The sequence below is a fragment of the Melospiza georgiana genome, chromosome 7 (assembly GCF_028018845.1).
Source record: "Melospiza georgiana isolate bMelGeo1 chromosome 7, bMelGeo1.pri, whole genome shotgun sequence".
Taxonomy (NCBI): domain Eukaryota; kingdom Metazoa; phylum Chordata; class Aves; order Passeriformes; family Passerellidae; genus Melospiza; species Melospiza georgiana.
In genome coordinates this window covers 8,245,622-8,267,604 of record NC_080436.1, presented here as the reverse complement: position 1 = coordinate 8,267,604, position 21,983 = coordinate 8,245,622, and the positions used below count along the sequence as shown (strand labels likewise).

The following is a 21,983-nucleotide window of genomic DNA, read 5'->3' as shown; positions in this document are numbered from 1 at the left end:
CTGAGTGAACACAGAGTTAACAGAGCTGCCCAGAGAAGCTGTGGCTGTTCCATCCCAGCAAATGTCCAAAGCCAGGCTGGACAGGGCAGCCTGGGATTCCTGAAGGTGTCCCTGCCCTAAGTTTTTAGTTGGTTGCACTAAAGTTCTATATCAAAGCCTCTAATCAGGTTTTCGTTGGATTTATGCTGTGATGTTTTTCCTCATGGTTTTTAGAGAGCAGGTGCCCTTTATGCATAAGTATGTTCTCTTACATCCTATCTCACTCAGAGGAGATAATCTAAGCATGTCCGAGCTGAAAATAACCTCATTTCACACTGTGGAAGATGCTTCTTTTAAAAGCTGAAGAAGATAGCAGAGCATTAAGTTGCTGCATCAGTTGCAGAGCACTCATCAGATGGTTTCAGCTATTCAGTGGTGAGCAGATTGAAACAGTCAAAGTCATACATTATAATTGCTCAGATTGGTTGTGGCAGAACACCTTCTTTAATTTTAGGGGGGAAAGGTGATCTGTTGTCTCACAATGAATTTTCTGGAGGTTAAGAAAATCGTACAACATATTGTGCTAGCAAGCCAAATGGTTTGAGGCCAGTGTCTTGTGTGCAAAGAGGAATTACCTAAGATGTTTTATTTTGAGAATGTGCATGTGTCTTTTGTAATGTGGCCCAGGAGCAGAAGCACTCTGACTTGTACTGCCCTTCTCCATCATTTTCAGTTCTTAACCCCCTTCTCTAAAAGAAGAGTTCAGGTATGCTGCCCTCCTGCCTTCTGAGATGTATTTCTTCTTTCTGTTCTTCCCATGGGGAGAACAGCAGGATATAGGATCAGAAAGGGCTGGTGGTGTGCAAATGGAACATGTCCCTGGCCATGCCCCTGATCCTGCACTCCATGCTGTATGTGTGTGTACAGAGCAAGATGGGGCCCTGGGATCTGCATGGTTTTGGTGTGTTTGTGTTGCTGGAGTGTCATCTTGTAACATGCCTGTGCAGGTGGTCAGCAAAGAAGCCAGGTGTGCTCACACTGGGATTGAGCAGGGTGCAGTAGCACCTTAAATAATAGGAGCTGAAAGCTCCTGGTGGTCATGGCCACAAGCCTGCTGGAGTTCATCAACTATTTGGACAATGCTCCCAGGCACGTGGTGTCATTGTTTAGGTGCTCCTGTGCAGGGCCTGGAGTTGGACTCAGTATTCCTCATGAGTCCCTTTCAACTCAGGATATTCCTACTCAAACCATTCTGTGAGTCCATGGTTCTCAGCACAGTGTTAAATTGAAATCCAGCTCCTGGCTGGCAGTAAAGGAACTATGTTTATCAGTCATCCTTCCAAAAATTTGAATGCACTTCTGGTTTTTTCCTATTTTGAGTCTCTGATCCTTCCCACACGAATTTCCTGTGATCAGAGCTGGAGCTGAGCCTTCATGCAAATCTGGCTCAAAGAGGGGTGGCTTCTGTGCCTGTCTTGGGTCAGCTCCCAGGCAGGAAGAGCTGGAAGCCAAGCACACAGTATTCTGTCCCTGTTCTGTCACCACACACCAGCATCCATGGATTAACCCCTGCCACAGAGCTCCTGCTGGGGTGACCTTGCCACTTCGTGGTGTAATTATGTTTTGATATCAGAATGCTTTTACCATGGATCCTCCATTTTTGTACACAGACTTCATTTGTCTTGAATCTGGGTAAGGAGATAGTGTCAGAGTGTGTATTCTGTGAGAAACCTGCTTTATCTGTAGTTCTGTTTCTTCTTCTGAAGTGATTAGAAGTGGCAGACCTGGTGGTTTGGTTTGGTTTTTTTTTTAATTCCTGGCTGTTCATAATCCCATCCTGTTTCATATTCCTGGGATTATTTATTTTTGCTTTCTGCCTAAAAGAAAGGCAAGATTCCAAGCAATATAGGACAGGTTTGGCTTCTCTCCAGGAGCAAATGGAGTCAGCTTCCAAAAACTCCAAATGTGGCAGCAGGCTGGAAGTATCACATGGACCCAGGAATGGGGATGCACCACAGCTGAATCTTCTCAGAGATCTATTGTTTGGGTATTTTCATTCAAAATTGTCATTTTTGATAAGGGAGGTCAAATAATGAGGTGTCTACAATTTTAACTTTGAAAATGCTGTCATGATAATGGAATTCTTATGAAATGCTTTTTTGGTTTTTATTTGGATTTTAGACTCCTAAGAGAAATTAGTTTGAAGTTATTGGAAATGTACATATTCTTGAAAATCAGAAAATTAAAGAGCTGGTAACTGAAATGTGTTGCCCAAGATGAGGAGAAGCTTTTTTTATGTTGCTTCAATAAATGTTTGTGGAATTGTATCTAGATGAACAATTGTATCTAGATAAACAATTCTGTGTCCAGAGGATTAAGAATACAGCCAAAATTAAAGTTGCAGAATTCCTGGTGTAACCAACCCCAAATTTCCCTGTCTGGGACTCTTAGAGTATAGTAACAGACACCCTACCTTATATAAAGCATGTAACAGATCAAGTCATTAAAATTCAGCAATCTCTTTGTGAGGGCAAGATTTTTTTCTGTAATAAGAAGACTTCTGGTTTTCTCTCAAAATCATAAGGGATGTATTTTCTTGATATTTAGAATTACCTCTTTATTTTTTCTTGGATGGAGAATAAATAAGGAAAGATTCCAAAGGGAAACATCTGGAAAGTTGTAAGTAACTGGATGGTAATTAAATTAGGAGCCTTTTGTCGGAATTCTAACAGCAACAAATATACATCTAGAATGAAAATATGCTTTACTAAGCATTTCTGTGTATTATTCATATCAATTTATGTGGTTAAAATACATTGTAATAACTGTTTCATTGAACTTCAGAGCACCATGGGTTTTTTAGGAATTAGTTCTCAAAACAACCAGAATTCCCTTCCTCTCAAAAAGAGTAAAAAAGGAAATAAGCAATAACCAAAAAAGGGGCTTTATTCAGGTGTGATGAGATAAAATTTACCTGTTCAGAACAGAAACATTTTTTCAGTTGAACAGGAACGGGATGAGATGCTCATGGATCTTCTGCTGTAGGTAGAAGCCTTCTTTAACTCTCATGTCATTCCAAATGTTGGAGGTAACTGAAATGTGTAACCCAAGTGTGTTCTGGCCCTAATGTGTAGAAGTTGTTGCCTTAACAAAGGGCAGCAAGAGGGATTTGTGTGCGTGACTGTCCCAGTGCTTTGGTACGCGCTTGGAAACTTGGCTCCAAGTGTGTTCTGGCCCTCATGTGTAGAAGTTGGAGGTAACTGAAACTTGGCTCCAGGTGTGTTCTGACCCTCATGTGTAGAAGTTGTTCCCTTAACCCAACAAAGGGCAGCAAGAGGGATTTGTGTGTGAATATCCCATTCCTTTGGTACACACTTGGAAACTTGGCTCCAAGCGTGTTGTGGCCCTCATGTGTAGAAGTTGGAGGTAACTGAAACTTGGCTCCAAGCGTGTTCTGGCCCTCATGTGTAGAAGTTGGAGGTAACTGCAACTTGGCTCCAGGTGTGTTGTGGCCCCAATGTGTAGAAGTTGTTCCCCTAACCCACCAAGAGGGATTTGTGTGTGTGAATGTCCCGTTCCTTGGTACGCGGCCCTCGCGCGTCGCACACAGCAAAGCTGCGCGGAGCACGCGGAGCGTGGCCCAACGCCGTGTTCCCGGTGCTGGGTCACTCCCATTCCCCCATTACAGGCCTGTCATCATTATTTTGACCACAGACACATCGTCAGCATCAGAAGATGAGGGCTCGTTGCGGCGGCAAGGGCGGATCAGCTCCACTCCGTTCCAGAGCCATTCCAACGTAGAGCCCTGGCTTAACCGGGTCATTCAGGGCTCCTCCACCTCATCCTCTGCATCCTCCACCTCATCTCATCCTGGAGGGAAACCTGCTGCTGCTTCCAATACAGCTCCTGCCACCACTGCTGCCACTGTGCTTGCAGATCTCATGGCACACACGCAGATAGGTCAGTAAACCTGCCGGTGTGGTTGGAATGAAAATCAGATTACCAGTCCCAAAGCAGGGCTAAACACAAAGGTCTTCACCAGGAGATAGCTGTGAATGGCCTTAAAATGTGCAATTCACAGACCAGGTAGGTATGTGTATGTATTTAACCCAAGCCAGTTGCTCATGAGATCTGAACATGCATTCTTCTTGGTAAAATGCTTGCTTTACCAAGAAATTAAGGTTCAGTTTTAGTGGATTCCAAAGCAGAATTTCAAAGGAATCGTGGTTTTGGTGCATGCTTTCCAATCTGCATGTATTTACCCTAAACAATGTCAGATTGTGTATTTCAGATATGATTCAGTTGGTAAGCATCCAAAAGACAGAAAAAAACACAGAATCTTTGGGAAGGTTACAAAATCAGAGGTACTAATCATCAGGGAAATTTTTTGGTGTTTGAAAAAACCTTTAAAGAAACCTAGTTTTTCATATTCCCATTTCCAAGCTTATTTATAATAAGAAATTTGCAATTTGGTAGATGTAAGAAATAGGTAATCTGTCACCACTTCCCTTTGAGCCATTCTGGATTTCATATAATGGATTAATAGAAATTACTTTTAACTCCTTTAAATTACAAAGTCAATTATGGCTAACCTTTTAAGCTTAACTGGGATTGATGAAGTTCTTAATATAGCTGTAAAAACTTGCAAGATACCCAGAATGTAGCACAGCATCTTGTTATGTCTCATGCCCCAGGCCAGATAGACCTGTCTGTCAGGACTGTTTAATCAACAACATACAAATCAATACCTTGTATGCAAAATCAAGGCCTTACTAAAGAGTTCAAAGTCCAGTGTTTAAGCAGCTGAATGTTTGGCTGTATGCAGGTTTAAAATTTCATTAATGGGAAATAATTATAGTATCCAGAAGGAAGGAAGCTCAGGGATCTTTAAGAGCTGATCTATTAAAAATACTTATAAAGATAAAATTTCCAGTGCCTTTGACAAAAAAAAAAAAAAATAGGTGCATTTTCATATAAGAATGTTCTTCCTCATTCCTGCAATGCTTGGCATGTTCTATCAGTTTTCATTCCTAGCTTGGTAACATTCATGCATGGCCAATACCAGTTCAGTTGGGTCATTTTTCCTGTCTGCATGTATTTTCCTAGCTCACAAGAATATGAAAACTGACTCAGTTCTTACACTGCAAACTTTTATGACTCTTGATAAATACTCACATACTTTCTAAAAGGGGCTTTGATTTGTCCTAGAGCATAGAAGATGAGTTTATTTATTTTTCAGATAGTGTGCTGATATCAGCAATCTGAAGGCATCTTACACATCTTAATTGCCATGCCCTACTGAAATATTCTGTGTTTTGGTTGTGTACTGAAAAGCTATTCACAGTTTTGAGATGTTGGAGAATTTAAATTTAGCAGCTTGTTCCTTACAGCTCATCTTCTCCAGCCTGCATTTTTAATGGTGAGCTCGAACTAAGTTCCCAGGCAGTAAACTGCATTGTTGGAAGTGCAAAGTTACAGTATTATTGGAGTTAGATACTAATGTGCATTTTTTTTAAGATGTTTGTCTTTCACTTAATTAGCAGCAAGGACAACCCTTCATGCAGGGGAGATTTTTTTTTTCTTTTATGTAATTTTTTTTTTATGAATAAGGCTGGTGGTGTGTCGTGGTTTTTTTCAAGGTCACTATATCAACCATGGAGTATTTCCCACCTTAGCTCTTAGAGCAGCTGGAAATACAGATCATCATGGCTTTTAATTCTCTGTCATATCCCATTTGTTCTTCCTTTGGACACTACTCTCTTGCATTTATCTCTGTCTTGTCATCACTAATGGAAAGATCCTTCAGTCTGAATCCAATTAACCTTTCTTCCTGAAGTCATAAGTCTGCTCACACTTTGTTTTTTAACTCCTCACCACTTGTCTTACCCTGCTGTGCCATGGTATTTCTGGATGATACAAGCTAATAGCATAGGGTCTCATGGGCATTGATTAATAAAATGCTGAAATTCTTAATTAAGCTCATGTGGTTTTCATCTGAGCATAAATCCTGAGAACTGAACCTATTCTTTCTCCATGCATAGTGAGACATTGCTAGTCCCTGGAGGGTTTGTCAGGTGGGAATGGGAACCAGGTGCACTTGTCTCTGTGGCCAGGTTGTGTGCTGCAGGAAGCCTCTGGGTTGGTACTTTGGGAAAGCTAAGGGAAAAAGAAAAGACAGCCAAAAAGCAACTTCAAAAATAGATAGAGTGAGAGCATATACATAAGGCAGGTGTATGCATGGGCTCTCTATGGGTCATGTGCAGTGGTTATACAGGTCAACTTTACACAATTGTCATCTTTGTAGTTACTGAATCCTGAGCATTTTTGTGACAGATTAAGTAACACTTTCTCCTTCGTGTACCTCACCCACATGAAAGGAATTTAGTCTCTGCAATGGAAGCAGTAGTATTGCAGTGAGTTCCATTGGAAAAGATGGGAATGGATTTAATTTTTTCTCCTGGTGATCCCTCTAAAACCACTTAGAGCTTGACTTGTGGCTTGTGTATCAGCTCTGGAAATGTGGGAGCAGTGCAAGAAGAAGCACTTGCTGTCTTGGAGCTGATCAGTGCCTTATAGTGGGGAATTACACGTGTTTCACAGCACTGCCCAGAGCTCCCTCTGCCTGCAGGTTTTCTGGCAGGATTTGTGACATGCTGAGGTCCTCCAAGGGCTGTTGGCAGCTCCAGCCCTGGGCAGCAGGGTTTTCTCCAGCTCTTCCCTGCTGCATTCCTGTTTTTACTCATCAGAATTCTGCATATTTCAGTCTTCCTGTTCTTGTTGTCTGTTGTTTAAACACTTCTCAAAAATACTGCCATTTCCTAAACCATTCCATCCAAAACCATTCTATAACCATGGTTACATTTTTGGAATGATGGTAGCAGCTTCTTACAGGGATAGTTAGTGATAGGACGAGGGGGAATGGTTTTAAATTAAAAAAGAAGAGAGACTCAGATGAGGAAAATATTCTTCCCTGTGAGAGTAGTGAGGCCCTGGCTGGCACAGGGTGCCCAGAGAAGCTGTGGCTGCCCCATCCCTGGAAGTGTCCAAGGCCAGGTTGGATGGGGCTTGGAGCAACCTGGTCTAGTGGAAAGTGTTCCTGCCCATGGCAGGGGGTGGGACAAGATGAGCTTTGAGGTCCCTTCCAACCTGAACCATTCTATGATATTCCCTAAGCATTGCTCTACAGCCAGGAAATGGGGCACAGCTCCAAGCAAAGCAGGCATGTGCTTCCGGGTTGTAAGGAGATTCTCAAGCCCCTGTGAGGATTTGTGAAATACCCTCACGCAAGAAGCAGTTTTGATTCTGTTGATTCTTGATGTGGCTGATGAGCTCCTGTGTCTGTGTTGCATTTCTGCAGAGAACCACTCTGCCCCCCCTGACGTGACCACTGGCCTGGTGGAATACCTGCACCACGAGCGCCCGCAGGTCGCCTCCGTGCGAGGAGTGCCCAGAGGCTACAGCAGCAGCATTCTGGAAACTGCAGATGGTGATTGCATTATGGACCTTTCCATCTGTGTCCCCTTTTGTGGATATATATATCTTCATATGCATCTTAATTTTATATTGCCTCAGAGCTGTAAATTTTGGCAAATATAAATACATGTATTTACATTTAATTTAACGTATGCAAATGAAAATCGGCATTTAACGTGTTTTGTGTTGTGATTGTTTTTACAAGCCCTGTAAAATATTGAAAGATTCACTCATTTTTTTCCAAGCATTCTGATGCTTTCAGAATGGAATGAATGTTAAGGTGTAGTAAATACCTAGATTGCTGGAGAAAAGGACGTTGTTCATGTTTCAGCTGAAATCTTATGAAGGGATTTGTGGTTTGAAAAGCTAAAATAAAGCATGAGAACGTGTCTATGTCAGCCAGGTAACAGCATGGTTGGAAAGCAAATAAATCCATTGTGGAAACTCTTACTAGTTAAAGCTATTTTCTTCCAAACAAGGTACTCATCCTGAATGACTGTTCCATCTGAAAGTTGTGTGTTTTAGTGTATTTTGGTTAATACATGATAAATAATAAATTTTCTCCATTTGGCAGGTGTCCCAGTGAACAGCAGAGTGTCCTCTAAAATCCAGCAGCTGCTAAATACTTTGAAAAGACCGAAGCGCCCGCCTCTGAAGGAGTTTTTTGTGGATGATTTTGAAGAACTGCTCGAAGGTTAATTTTCTTTCAGATACATTTTTTGCTCCTTGTGTAAGTGCTTCATGACAGAACTGATACTTAGCAAGTGTTGGTTTCTCTTCTCAATAGACAACTAGTCATGGTAAAATTAATACAGTGGAGCAAGAAAGGTCATTATGTTATCACAAGTGGAAGATAATCCTAAACTCAACCTTCTTACTCAGTGTGACATTTCTGAGCAGCTGCCACTAGAGTTCTCCTATTTTTGGTTTGATACTTGTGAGATGCAATGTTTTTGTGATTCTAGTCTTTTGCTGAAGTTTCTCCAGGTGAATTTCCATTGATGTGCATGTAATTGTGGAAAGCATCACTTGGAACCATTAATTTTGCTGGTTATCTACATTGAACATTTGCTAACTTCAGACAGGACTTTGCTAACTAAGACCAAGATAGTTCACTTTCTGGAGCAGCTTGGAACAGGATTTTAACAGAAGGCCTTTCCTTTAAAATATATTGTTAGCCAGGCATAGTGTCATTTTTCATCACCTGTTGGGAATTCAGTGCAGCAAAAATGAGTGTCCAGAAGTCACTGAAGCTGTTGTCTCTGATAGCCCTTCTCGACTTAAGGTGGTTCTCATTGAAATAGATGTGGAGAACAAGCAGCAGAAAAAAAGTAGCTTTCCGAGGTAGAGAGAAGTGGGCTAGAGATTCAAATTCTGGTATTTTGATAATGTGGAATCACAACTCTCAAGTGCTGGTCACTGTCTTTTTGGGAAGCCATCAGATGATTAGCATCATAAAGCAAAGGAGAAGTAGTGCTAACTGTGAGGAAGAGGTGAATGGTTCATAGAACAGCCTGTGAAGTGTAACTCACACATTTTGTTCAGATTGACGTTTCCCTTTTGCTGTGCTCTGCTTTTAGTGCAACAGCCTGACCCAAATCAACCAAAGCCTGAAGGAAACCAAGTGAATGTGCTCAAAGGGGAGCCCCTGGGGGTGGTGACCAACTGGCCCCCCTCTCTGCTGGCTGCCCTGCAGCGCTGGGGAACCACCCAGTCCAAAGCCCCCTGTCTGACAGCGCTGGACACCACTGGGAAAGCAGTTTATACCCTGACCTATGGTACGTGTTGGAGCCAGCTGAGAGGAGCAGTTGGGTGTTCTCCATGAAACAGCAGTTTGCCTTGCTTCAGAGAGACTGCCTTGTGCTTGTAACCCATGGCTGGAGATGGCTGTAGGAATGTAAATGATAAATTCATTGTATATGAAAAACGTTTTTAAAGAAGTTAAGGAAGAGAAAATGTTTATTGCAAAACATATTGGTTCTTTCCTAGTGGCTATTTGTAAATCTCTTAGACTTGTGTGGGGTTTTTTTCATAAAAGAGCACTAAAAATAGCCCAGTGTAAACTGGGAGGTAGAAACAGATTACTAATAATGCACTCTTCACATTCCCAGAGGAGACATTCCATTTTAACATCCTCTTGCACAGCCTTGTAGAGAAGACTCATACCTCAGGAGCATAATCAGGAAGTTAATGGTGGGAAGTGAAACTTGCCTGTATTAATGACCTAGAAGTATTATCGTAAATTGCATTTTTGGGAAAAATAACTGTCCTTCAGGATAGCTCACTGCAGCATTTCCTTGTATGATATGTTAGAATGTTGAACTTTATTGTTTGCATTCTCACAAATGAAGGATGCAGGAAATATAGCTGAGCAGCTGCAGTAAGTTAATTATTCTGCCTTGGAGCTTTGAGTGTTGTTTAGAATAGCATGTTTAGTTTTACATTTAAAATTATAAAAAAAAAAAAAAAAAGAGGTAAACAAAAAACTGGCCAAGTTCTAAATTCTACTTGGACTTGTCCAACTGTTCTGATACCCTCATGCTTAGTGTATGTGTGAGGAACTGAGATCTGCCAATTAAGTGTTAAAATTTTAGTTTCTGCTTCTTAATTTCTTCTTTTATTCTTCAGGCAAGCTATGGAGTCGAAGCTTGAAGTTAGCCTATACCCTGCTGAACAAGTTAACCACTAAGAATGAGCCCCTGCTGAAGCCTGGAGACCGGGTAGGCTGCTGTTGGAAGTGGTCCCTATGGATGAAATAGTGAGGAACAGCTTTAGCTGAAAAAAGCCTTATAATAATATATTGTGAAATAATCATTACTGTGGCTTATAAAAATACACTGTCTCAATACTTAGTATTTCTCTGCCTGGTTATCTATGAACCTGGACTTTGTTGTGAAAATTTTATTCCACAAATTAAAAAGCAACCCCCCTCTCTGCCAATTGACAAAAAAAAATTCTTATTTTACTATATTTTTGTAGGTAGCTCTGGTATTTCCTAATAGTGATCCAGTTATGTTTATGGTGGCATTTTATGGATGTCTCCTGGCAGAACTTATTCCTGTCCCAATAGAAGTTCCACTGACAAGAAAGGTAGGCAGATACATTCAACATTTTTATGGTTTGATAAATAAAGTTTGTCTGTGTGTGTGTGTATATCTAAATCCTACAGTCCTTACAGGGGGTCCTTCAGAGCCTGCTCTTTGAAAGCATCAGGTGGACTGTTCAGTGTACATTCTGTGCTTGGAATTATATTCAATATTCAGTTAAGAAAAGGAGGAAGTAATATTAAACTAGTAATTTAAGTAGTTTATGGTATGTAATTGTAGAAATTATTTTCATTTATTATTTTCAAAAAAATGTGTGCAAGTATTTCTCTGAGTATATCACAGAGGTTTTTTCAGCTCTGATGCTGAGTATGAGGCAGGCAGAGACACCATAGTTTGAAATACAGGTATAACCCTTCACACCTGGTGATTGTTAGGGAAGAGCTAAAAAGCTACAGGCTTTGGTCCTCAGTGTCTCAGGACTCAGACACAGCATCAAACCAGTTTTCTGTTTTAGCAGAATTTATAAACATCCTGTTGGGTTGTGGAAGGATGTACAGCCATTGCTTCTGACACTGCTTTTCTTACTAGATCTGCTGCAAATCTTAGCTAGCACTAAGCAAAACTTAATTTTCTCAGTCATTTAAAGGTCTTATGGGATTGACTTTTGTTTTTTTTCCTGTGATATAAATTGACTTAATGTTTTCTAAACATGAAGAAGTTACAACAAACTGTCCAAGAGTTTTGTTATTTGTAATTTTGCTATTTCCTTGTTTCTCTACAGGATGCTGGCAGCCAGCAGATTGGGTTTCTTTTGGGCAGCTGTGGAGTCACGTTAGCTTTAACCACTGATGCCTGTCAGAAAGGCCTCCCAAAAGCTCAGACTGGAGAGGTGGTGACGTTCAAAGGTGTGGGTTTATTTCTTATGGGATGGATAGAAAGCAGGTATACTCATTGTTGCTGTCAAGCTTCAGTTTTTAGGTTTCTTTGCATGGTTCTTACACATAAAGAGCTGCTTTGATTGTCATGGCAGTGCTCTGTGCTGTTTCTTTCTCTCCGGCAAGGGATTTTTGCTTGCCTCCTGTCATTATCCCTGAATACTGGGGAAAAACTCTGATGTTTGGAACACTGGTGACAGTAGCTTTTCTTTTTCTTTGAAGGCTGGCCTCGTCTCGTTTGGTTTGTGATTGATGGGAAGCATCTGGCAAAACCAGCCAAGGATTGGCATCCCCAGGTCCGGGATGCCAGCGCCGAGATCGCTTACATCGAGGTGATGCAGGGGCATGTGATGAATTCTCTGATTATTACTCTGTCCTAGTTTATCTGATCTTTCCTTCCTCTAAACTCTGGATACAATAAAAGATACATATATTTATATATATATATATATATATAATGTTTTATATTATTTTATATATAATGTTTTAAACTGTGAAACAAGAATGTTTCCATCAGGCTGTCAGTTGAGTGACTGTGTTAAATCAGGTTGAAGATTGGGGATAATCAGCATTTTTGGGATCCCCAGGACAATTTAATTGGAGTAGACAAACAGATTTTTTACCATAGTAGTGTATTTTGTGGATGTAAATATATTTTTATGCTACCTTTTGAATTTAAAAAGGGTTTGTTTTTGTAATATGTTTTCAATTCACTACTGTAAATTTTCTTGGTTTTGCTGTTAATCTAATGCTTGCATACATTTTCTCTTCTCAGTACAAAACAAGTAAAGAGGGCAGCACAGTGGGCATTACTGTATCTCATGCCTCCATGCTGGCACACTGTCATGCACTGACTCAGGCATGTGGGTATTCAGAAGGTAAGTTAGATAGGTGTAACTTTAAAATTGTATTGCATTTAAATTTGATGCATTTATTTTAAAATGCATTTTTTAAAATACATTTATTTTTAAATTATGCTGCATTTGCATCTTCAGACAATTCATGTTGCATAAGTAGGTCTGCTGTCTCCAGAGAACTTTAGATACAGAATAGTTGCTTCAACTGCACAGGGAAAGACAAACTTCCTCATTTATAAAAAGGGTGTGATGTGTGAAATAGCGTTAAGCCACCTGTGAAAATGTAATCAAGGAAGGGATCTTCCTTACCTAGTCATGTCCCACAAAAGAACATCTCCCCAGGGATGTGAACACAGTGAGAGATCTGCTTGTTTGCAGTCATTCTTCCAATGAACAGCCAAGAACTGCACTTGGTTTAGACCATCTGTATAATCTGTGCTACCATTTAACCAAGTACTTTCCTGCATACATCCATCCTACCTCAGTGATAAGCAAGTTTTACCTAATCAATGCAAGATATCCCTCAAAAATCAGGGACTAATTCATCAATTGAATCCTTGACTTTCAATCTTTGATTGTTATTTGTGTTTTTGAATCACATAAGATACTCAAATTCCTCAGAGAAAATATTCAAGAAAATTTAGTAGAGCCATGGTGATATTTCTTACTGGCTTTAATTCTTTCAAATACAGATTAACTTTTTCAGTTCAGCTGAAGAAGTTTGCTTCAAGACTAAATTTTCAGTCTGCATAGTTCATTGGCAGATGGAAAGGGTATTATAATGAATCAAGATGTTAAATACCTTGTAATATTCTAGTCTAGTAATCATAATTCAAAGATTATTGCACTAAGTAAAACAAGTCACTTGGAGCTTAAGCAGCCTGTTTGTCATAGGAAACAGAGCTTTGGTTTTTTAGCAGTCATGGATATTTCAGAGTTGCTTGAACAAATATTTGTAGTTCTTAAGTATTTTTATAAATATACTTTTTAAATCTGGTATTTTTTTCCTTTGCTTTCAGCTGAAACACTAACAAATGTCTTGGATTTCAAAAGAGAGGCTGGCCTTTGGCATGGAGTGTTAACGGTGAGTATTGCAAGAAAGGCAAAAAACTGCAACAATTTGCTTCTTTCACTTGGTAGTGTACTGATATCAGAATGAGGCTATAAATTCATCATTTCTCTCAAATGGTTTTTGTTTCAGTATTTATATTTTTCAGAATAAACTGTTGCTTTTGCTGTACCTTGTGTATTTTTTCAGAGTATACACATAGTTTTCACTACCAGTTAACTGTCAGAGTTATGCTGCAGCTGTGATGATGGAGAGGTTTATTTAAGCATTGTTACATGTTCTGTATTTTTTAAGCCATTTGGAAATTTATTTTTGAATCTCTTTCTTGTAGAGTGTTATGAACAGGATGCATGTCATCAGTATTCCCTATGCATTAATGAAGGTTAATCCACTTTCCTGGATACAGAAAGTCTGCTCATACAAAGGTACCCTAAAGGTTGTTTTAATTCACCCATCTCTTTTTGGTTTATTGTAACAAATCAAATTGTTTGTGCAAAATGCCTTTGTATCACACTGATTACTCCATTTCAGTATTCTGTGTGCTCATAGTTTCACTGATGAGTGATGTTGATGGCTTCTTCTGAGAGACCTTTAAAGAAACTGTGGTTCTTAGTATTTGAATTTAGAGCAAACATTCAAATTCTATGATGAAGTCCATCTGTAGACATTGAGTATACACATGTTATAGTAATTGAATATTTGGCATTTGTATTTGTTTTCTACATTTGTAGTGTCATAAATTTTATGTGTAGTTTCATAGATTTGTGTAAATAACACAGTAATACTTACATAAGTCTTTATTTTGTTGTGCTCATGCAGCATAATGATTGTTTTGACTTGCAGCCCGTGTAGCAGTAGTAAAATCCCGTGATATGCACTGGTCACTTTTGGCTCAGAGGGATCAGAGAGATGTCAGCCTGAGCTCCTTGCGGATGTTGATAGTGGCAGATGGAGCCAATCCATGTGAGTATGGATGTGTTTCATGAGTATCAGTCTGGCCAAGATTCTCTTTGTTGTAAGCCCTGTGTCAGAGCTGATGCCTGGGGTGTTAAGCAGTTTGTTCTGTAGTAAAACACTATTTGTGTGCCAGTGATGCCACTGCTTTTTCATTACACTCATTTGCACTTCTTGGCTACAATTACCAGTGTAAATTCATGTTTTGCACTTCATGTTTTCATTAGTGCTATACTCTTTCATGTTCATGAATTGACTTGAATTGATACCTACAAGCTATAAATACAGATATAATCTACTTTGGGCCAAGTGCTAGAGGCCTAGTAGAATTGTGAAGTTTGTCAGAAGCATATAAGTGCTGTCACCTCTGTAAGAAACAGTCAGATAGGAGCTGTATGAGAGGTTGACATAAAGTTACCTTTAGTGACAAAGTATTCTGATCCCTGAAGGACTTCCCATGATTCTAAGTGCTAGTGAGTGCTGCCAGAGGAGGAGCACACAGTTGGGAATTTCATTCAGTGTAGTTGTTAGTCACTAGTTCTTTTTCCAAATCTATTCTCTTACAGTGAACTGGAATGCCTTTCAGCCAGTTTGCAAGAGTATTTGGTTTGTACATGAATGCCACAGTATTCATATAACTGAGCTGAGAGTGGGCACACACTTTGAATTCCTGAAGCTCAAGCTTTCCTGCTCTTAGAAAAATGTTTCTGATTATGTGATGGTTCTTCCTAGGGTCAATATCTTCCTGTGATGCATTCCTGAATGTATTTCAATCCAGAGGTTTGAGACCAGAAGTAATCTGTCCCTGTGCTAGTTCTTCAGAGGCACTGACTGTTGCTATTCGCAGGTAATTCCCTTTTCTGAGAAATGAACTGAAGCTTTGCTTGACTATTGAAATGTGTCATGGAATCACAGAATGCTTTGGCTTGGGAGGAGTTTAAATCCCCTGCCTTGGGCAGGGACACCTTCCACTGCATCAGGTTGCTCCAAGCCCCATCCAACCTGGCCTTAAACACTTGCAGGGATGGGGAATCTCATGTTAAGGTGATAGTTAGAAAATGCCATAACCCACATAGAGATGCCCAAAGACCTAGGCAGAGGAAATATGAAGCTTACAGGTGTCTCTTCCACTAAATGATGGGTGATTTTTGTTTATTTTCTTTAAAAAGTTTAACATTTTTTAAGAATAGTCAGACAGAAAGTGGTTTTTTCATACTTTAAGAAAGTTAGGTCTCATCCTCACTGAAGGTATTGGAGGGCCTTTTAAAATGCCCCCAAAACAAGACCTACTTATTTGGGAGGAAGAAGATGGTGCATTCTCAATCACCTGCTTATGTACAATGATTTGTAAACAGGGGCTTAAAAAAAATAAATTGTAGCTGGTCTGAGAAATGCCATTGGATTTCTGGAGATGGCAAGGGATGCTCTGAGAAAAATAAATAGTTTAATTATTAATAGACAAATGGATGGGATATGCTGGATTTTTTGATAGCAGTTCTGCTCAAAATTTCTGAAAGTCAACTTTTCTGAAAGTCAACTTCAAGAAAACTTGAAACAAAAAACTTTGGAGAATATAAGTCTTGAACTCTTGTTTGTTCAAAGTGAGAATCCATTCTTTTTCTTAACCTTACCAAGCCTGAGAAACCAGCAGAATGTTTTTAGTGACCCTCTCACCAGTATTGGTCAGTTGATTCATATCTAACGGGACTTTTTGTCTTCCAGACCTTCTGAACTGGGTGGCCCCCCTCCAGGAAAAGCAGTATTATCCATGAATTGCCTGAGTTTTGGCGTGATCAGAGTGGATACAGAGGAGAAGTTATCAGTGTTAACTGTGCAGGATGTTGGGCAGATCATGCCTGGAGGTAGGAAAGCATTTTGTCTAGGTTTCAGCATATTCCAAATAAGTTATCTTTGTGTGCATGGAATAAATAAAAATATTAAATACCTTTAAGGTAGCATGAGTTGTGTTTTGACACATTACCTAAACACATCGTGGATTAGAGATTCATGCACAGTAAAACTGAATTACTGTGGATTTTGGTATGGGCAAATGCTTTTGGCTTGTTGCATAATTGTTTGTGTAGTGGAATAGAATAGAATATTTCAGTTGAAAGGGACCTCATCTCAGACCCTCCAAAGGTCATGGAACAACTAATTCTGGAAACTATTTTCTCAAGCCCATGGAGAGCAAGAAAGGGGTCAGGAGTAACCTGGATGAACCTATTTCCTAATGACATCTGTTTGCAACACTGTGGTTCCTGAACTAGGTAGAGCTGGGTATTGTTCCTCAGCCCATTAATTGAAGCCAAGAGACTTTGTCTCATCCTTATTGTTCTCATTTGAGATCCAGCTGCCCTTGGAGAGGAGAGCACTCTGAAGAAGGTTAATAAAGGTAGGGTGCCAAAGCAGACCTAAGACTGTGAACAGTGGGATGCGGGACTGGACACTTGCTGCCATCTACTCCAGCTTTTAGGCTGGCAGTTTCATGGCACTGTCTGTCTGCTCTGGTGTGCTTGGAGAGGATAAAATATAGATTTTTTTGCAACTCTCCTCACCCCTCAAGTTTATTGTGTAGTTACCAAAGAACCTGATTGATTCGGGTCATGCCCTTGGCACCTTTGGCTTTGCAATTCTTTATCTCCTTATGAACTTCCTGCCTTGCAGAGCTGTGGTTCTAAAACCCTGCTCGCTGTGGAGCATTTACTCAAGGTAAAGTGGAGACTCAACTTGTGTGATTTCAGCAACAACCTCTTCTCTGAACACCAAAGTCCCTGAGACAAATTAGAGGAGGTAGAAAGCTTCCCACTCTGCTGATGAAAACTTCAGCTATTGTGTGCAAGTCTCATTGGTGTTGTTTAATTTTCCCTATTACCCCCAGAAGCCTTTTGCAATCCCTGAAATTATTGGTTGAGTTGTTGTTATTAAACTTAAATTCAGTAGAGCTTCCTTTTGCTGAAGACTGAGCAGAAGCTCTGCGCTTCCACACCAAAACAAAGCAGAGAAGTCACTTGGTTGTTGTGTAGCTTCTCTCAAGCTTTTCTTTTGTATTAAGACCATTTGAATTTGATTTGACAGTCTGTAATAAATTTTAAAAAATAGTGATTTTTCTGCTTAGACTTGAATACAGATGGCATGTACTGGTACTGCTGTCTGTTTGGGTGTCCACACTACTGCTGTCCCCTTGAAACCTCACTGAAATTCACCTGTGCTCTCAATGTTTTCCATAGTTTATGGGTTAGACACAGGGACATGAGGGGAGCGAGTCTGCATACCCTTCAAGTAATCATGAATCCTTTGGTGAACTTACTGAGCTTAAATTCAATATTGCTGCTGTTCAGAAAAGTGGTATTAGATGTAGGATCAATTGAAATCTTCCTCTGGATCAGTTTATCTCATTTGGCTACACCTCTATGGCCTCCCTGCTAAAAAACCAGGCCATACAAAACCAACACAGGGATGCTCCTGGCTTTGCCGTAGGCTTGCTCTCACAGCAAATTGTGCTTGACTACACCAAGATACACAGCTACATGCAGCTACTTGTCATATTCAGTTGTTGGGGCTGTAAGTCCCCTGGGTTAATTTTCCACAGAGCATCTGCTCAGTAGCAGCTTCAAATCGGCCTTAGGATGTTGGAAAATTTCACTGTGTGCTTATGGTTAAGTAATTTCACCTCATGAGTTGTCAAAACGTTATGAGTTTCACCTTATGAGTTGTCAAAAAATACATTTCTGTCCTTGTGAAATGCCTGATGGAGTAGTCAGAGGGATGTGTGAAAAAACCCTTCTCCTTTGTTAAAATTCCTTGGAGCATTGTCTGGCAAATCTAGGGGACCCCTCTGGGTTAGGGGGCCACTGGCAGGCAGTGATAACAGTGATAACACTACCATTACTTTCTACATGAGTAAGAAGCATCAAGTGACTTGTCTGATTGTGTGAGGGGAGAACTGTTAAATGTGCACTATCAAGTGTCTCAGAGTGATATGACTTGTAATTGATGGCTGTTGCTGGTTAAAAATACAATAGTAAGTGGTTAAACTATTTGTAGGTTAAGCAGAATTTGGGCAACTTAATTCATTAACTCCTTTAAAACTCTGACTAGCCCTGAGTTGTCAGAATCTGGGGCAGATTTACTTCAGTTTATCCACATATTAAGAATTCCAGCAGAAGTTTCCCTGTACATTCCTTAAGTCAGAATATGCATTATAGGTTTCATTATAAGGGATAATTGATAACTTTTCTCTCTTAAAAAATCCTCTGGAGTACGAAGGAAGTCACAAGACTAGCAGCTACTTACAGGGGTGTGCTAAATGAAAAAAATTAATGACTTAAATAAATGAATGACTTAGTTTCAAATGAGTCTGCATGTACATTCTAACAGTGGAGATACTTGTGTCTTGGTAAGATTTATGCTTTCTCCTGTGTAATACTCATGGAGGGTGTGCCCTTGTCCATTCTGGCTTGGTGTTTGGCATACAGGAGAGAGCATACCACCACCTGTTCATTGCCCCTCTGCTGCCTGATGAGTCTTGCTCTTGATCTGCTTTTGGTTTTGTTTCTTTCTGAAGGCTTCATTCCATCTTCTGATCCCCACTGAACTTGGAAGTCTGCCTTAGCCTTTCAAATACTTTGTGACATAGGAGCTCACATTCCTGAATTTCATTTGGAAATGATCAAGCCTGATGGTTTTGATCTCATTACCTGTGAAGGTTTCTGGCATGCTTTATTCAGGAACCCCTGGTTAAAAGGTCACAGATAAAATGCCCACTTGCACCCTCCTTTTCTTCAGATCTTGCTTTTTTTTCTGAGATGCTGAGCCCACCTGCTCAGGGGATCTTACTCAACAGAGCCATCAGCACCAGGGTCATGTCACATGTCACTGCTGTTTAACCCATAGGCCATTCTTGATGCCACATTCCCTTCACATTCATTAGCTGCCATGAATGCCCATCACAAGGCTCTCAAGGGAAGTGCCAACATCCACAGAGAAATCTTCTCCTCAAAGACAGCATGGCAGTTCTTAAGAGAAAATCTGGTATGCATTCTCATGGAATCCTGTTCTGGAGGAATGATGTTTTACCCCACTTGTTGACCATCTTGGGCTATTTTGCATAGTTTCTGTCTGGGACTGGCCAATTGCTAAATTTGGCTCCTCACCAACATTCAGTTGATTTTTTCAAATTGGACTGGTAAAGATGGTAGGGAAAATGTCAGACCTCTTTTCTTCTGCCCATTTTCAGCCTCCAGCTTTCACATCAACTGGAATGTGATTGCTGTGTTATCTGTCATCTTGAAAGCATATTATACCTTAAGTGTGAGCCTGGATATGTTGCTTAGTGGATATGTTAACTATAGTTAAGTTTGTCTCCTTTCTACTTCCCAACCAATCCTTTCCATTCTTTTACCGGGATCCTTCTCATGTTCTTTCTTTGACAAGAGCTAACAGTCTTGAACCCAAAAGTTATAAATCCCTATAGCCTCTAATCATACAAAGGCTGGCTCCTAGACAAAATGCTGCTGCAGCAGCTACTCTGTTACACTCAAGCAGAAAACTTCACTTTGGCATCAAATCTTGGGCCTTCTGCAAGATCTTCTGCAATGAACAGAATCATGTTCTGGATTGTGACTGCATTCAGTATCTTTTCTAGAAATTTAGGGAGATGGCTCCAATTTCCTAAGTGTTGGAGATCACATTGTTTCCAGCCCATGGATGTCTTGTATTTCATTGTTTCTTCTTTCCACATCTGAGCAAACATTTGCCAAGGCTCTGGTAGTTACCACAAAGCATCTTCACTGCAGAGGGGTCTGCTTCCTTTACTTCAGTAGAAAGAATTGTTACAGAACAACTTGGTGAAGCTTTCAGGTGTTTTTTCTTAGATTGTGGATTAACAGCACCTCTTTTCCACTCAGCTCTTAGAATTTATCATAATCATCAGATCTGTGTTCCTCAGGGCTTCAGTGGCACAACAGCCACTGCAGAACAACTTCTCTTGGAGACCTGTGCCAGTGTGCACTTGGGATGAGATGTTGTCTTCCAATTTAAATGTTACACTTTGGATGCTCATGTTCACCTCCAGAGTCTAGATTTATGTTCATCCTCATCTAGGAAGTTGGCTTGCTTTATGCCTATTTCCCTCGCCAGAGGAGCAGGAAGAGATTCAGGTCTGCTTTTGATATCCCCATATGCTGTTTTTCTCAAGGATGAGGTTTCTCTGGAAACCCTGAAAATGCCTTCCACAGTGATTCTAGAGGCATTTCATCCTGGCATTTAATATTTTTTCTAAGGCTTCATGCTTCTAGAAGAGAAGTTCTTCCTAAAGAGTGTAATGCAAGGGTGGCCATTGTGTATGGATCCACTGTGAAATGCTGGAAATGGAAGAGGAGAGCACTTCCTGACCCTCATCAGTACCTTTGGTCACAGCCTTCTGCTGTACAGCCCCTGGCATTCTTCTTGCATTCCTGCTGTGCTAGTCTTGCAACATCCAGAGCTGCATCCACTCTTTGTTAGGGCATCAGCATCATCCTTTGCACAGCAGGATTCTCATCTCCTGCCAGGATACTCCTTGGCAGGTTTGACTGCTGCTAGTCACCATCTGTCAGAATGTACATGTGGACTCATTTGAAGGAAGCAAGCTTTCCTAGCAGGAATCTGTGTTCTTCGTGACGTGCAGTCCACATGTACATTCCCGTCCCATCTGCTTTTCCCTTCTCTTTAATTCTTTTTCAGATGCAATGCTGTTGAGAGAGACTGAAATGGTGGTAGATGCACTCTCTTGTATGTCACACATGGAGCAGGAACAGGAGGAGAAGCGAGAGTAGAGGCTCCACAGATACTGCAGAAGGGCAGCCTTGCAGTATAACCTGGCAGGACAGAACTGTGCCTGCTGTTAGAATGTACCTGTAGGCTACCTGTATCATACATTGGTTACTGGTAAGTATTTTTTCTTTACTTGATCAGGGTGATAGGGTTGTTCTTTGGCATCGTGGATGGAGCATCATTTAGGGACTGTAGGCTGATCCTTTGGTTTTTTCATGTTTGTGAGTGCAGTGAGGGCTGTACATTTGTTAAATGCCCACAAACTGTGCTTTCTCCAGTTACTAACACTTCTCTTTGCATCATTGTTTGAGTGTTGCATACAGAGTTCTGATGTTTGCTCAAGTTATTTTCTGGAGTAATAAACTATTTTGTCAGTTCCAATTTACCACTGAGTTTTATTTTTTCCTCCTAAACTGCAATATGTGGGGTTTTGCATGACTGATAGTTCATACTGTAGGTTGTAATTCCAGACATCTAGTTCACACATAAAATATCCAGAAACTGTAACTAGAATTTGAGTAGCATCTCTTTACTTGGTTACCCAAGGTTATCATTGCATGGTTCCAAACAATTAATAATAACTGCTAGTTTTCTGATAGGTAATTTTTATGAAACCAAGATAATTTAGAGATTGATGTATTGGTAGGGTGAATAATGGTCTCACCTTTTCAGACCTAGGATGTTGGCAATTGGAAGACTTCTCTAAGGTTTGAAAATGTACCCACAGATCTATTTCACCAGTGTTCCTTGGTCCATGCAGGCAGCAGAGTTGGCTTTGCCATGTTTATTTTGTGTTGACCTGGGTAGATATATTGATTTCTTTCTTGATCTTAAGTCTTACACTCCCTCAGTCCGT

At 40.4% G+C, this 21,983-nt stretch overlaps 1 protein-coding gene across 4 annotated transcripts in view; it reads left to right on the top strand.

Moving 5' to 3' along the window:
• DIP2A (disco interacting protein 2 homolog A) overlaps positions 1-21,983 on the top strand; it is a 77,508-nt gene that overhangs the window by 39,014 nt on the left and 16,511 nt on the right. For all 4 annotated transcript variants that reach the window (XR_009114637.1, XM_058027627.1, XM_058027626.1 and 1 more), the window contains exons 5-18: positions 3,694-3,939; positions 7,337-7,465; positions 8,027-8,146; positions 9,033-9,230; positions 10,081-10,172; positions 10,432-10,542; positions 11,281-11,404; positions 11,657-11,766; positions 12,210-12,312; positions 13,311-13,375; positions 13,692-13,785; positions 14,204-14,323; positions 15,047-15,161; positions 16,037-16,176. Coding sequence is in view for 3 of the 4 variants with exons in the window: in XM_058027627.1 (XP_057883610.1) it covers positions 3,694-3,939; positions 7,337-7,465; positions 8,027-8,146; positions 9,033-9,230; positions 10,081-10,172; positions 10,432-10,542; positions 11,281-11,404; positions 11,657-11,766; positions 12,210-12,312; positions 13,311-13,375; positions 13,692-13,785; positions 14,204-14,323; positions 15,047-15,161; positions 16,037-16,176 (1,767 nt within the window). In the remaining variant the exon portion in view is untranslated. The remainder of the gene's footprint in view (positions 1-3,693; positions 3,940-7,336; positions 7,466-8,026; positions 8,147-9,032; positions 9,231-10,080; positions 10,173-10,431; positions 10,543-11,280; positions 11,405-11,656; positions 11,767-12,209; positions 12,313-13,310; positions 13,376-13,691; positions 13,786-14,203; positions 14,324-15,046; positions 15,162-16,036; positions 16,177-21,983) is intronic.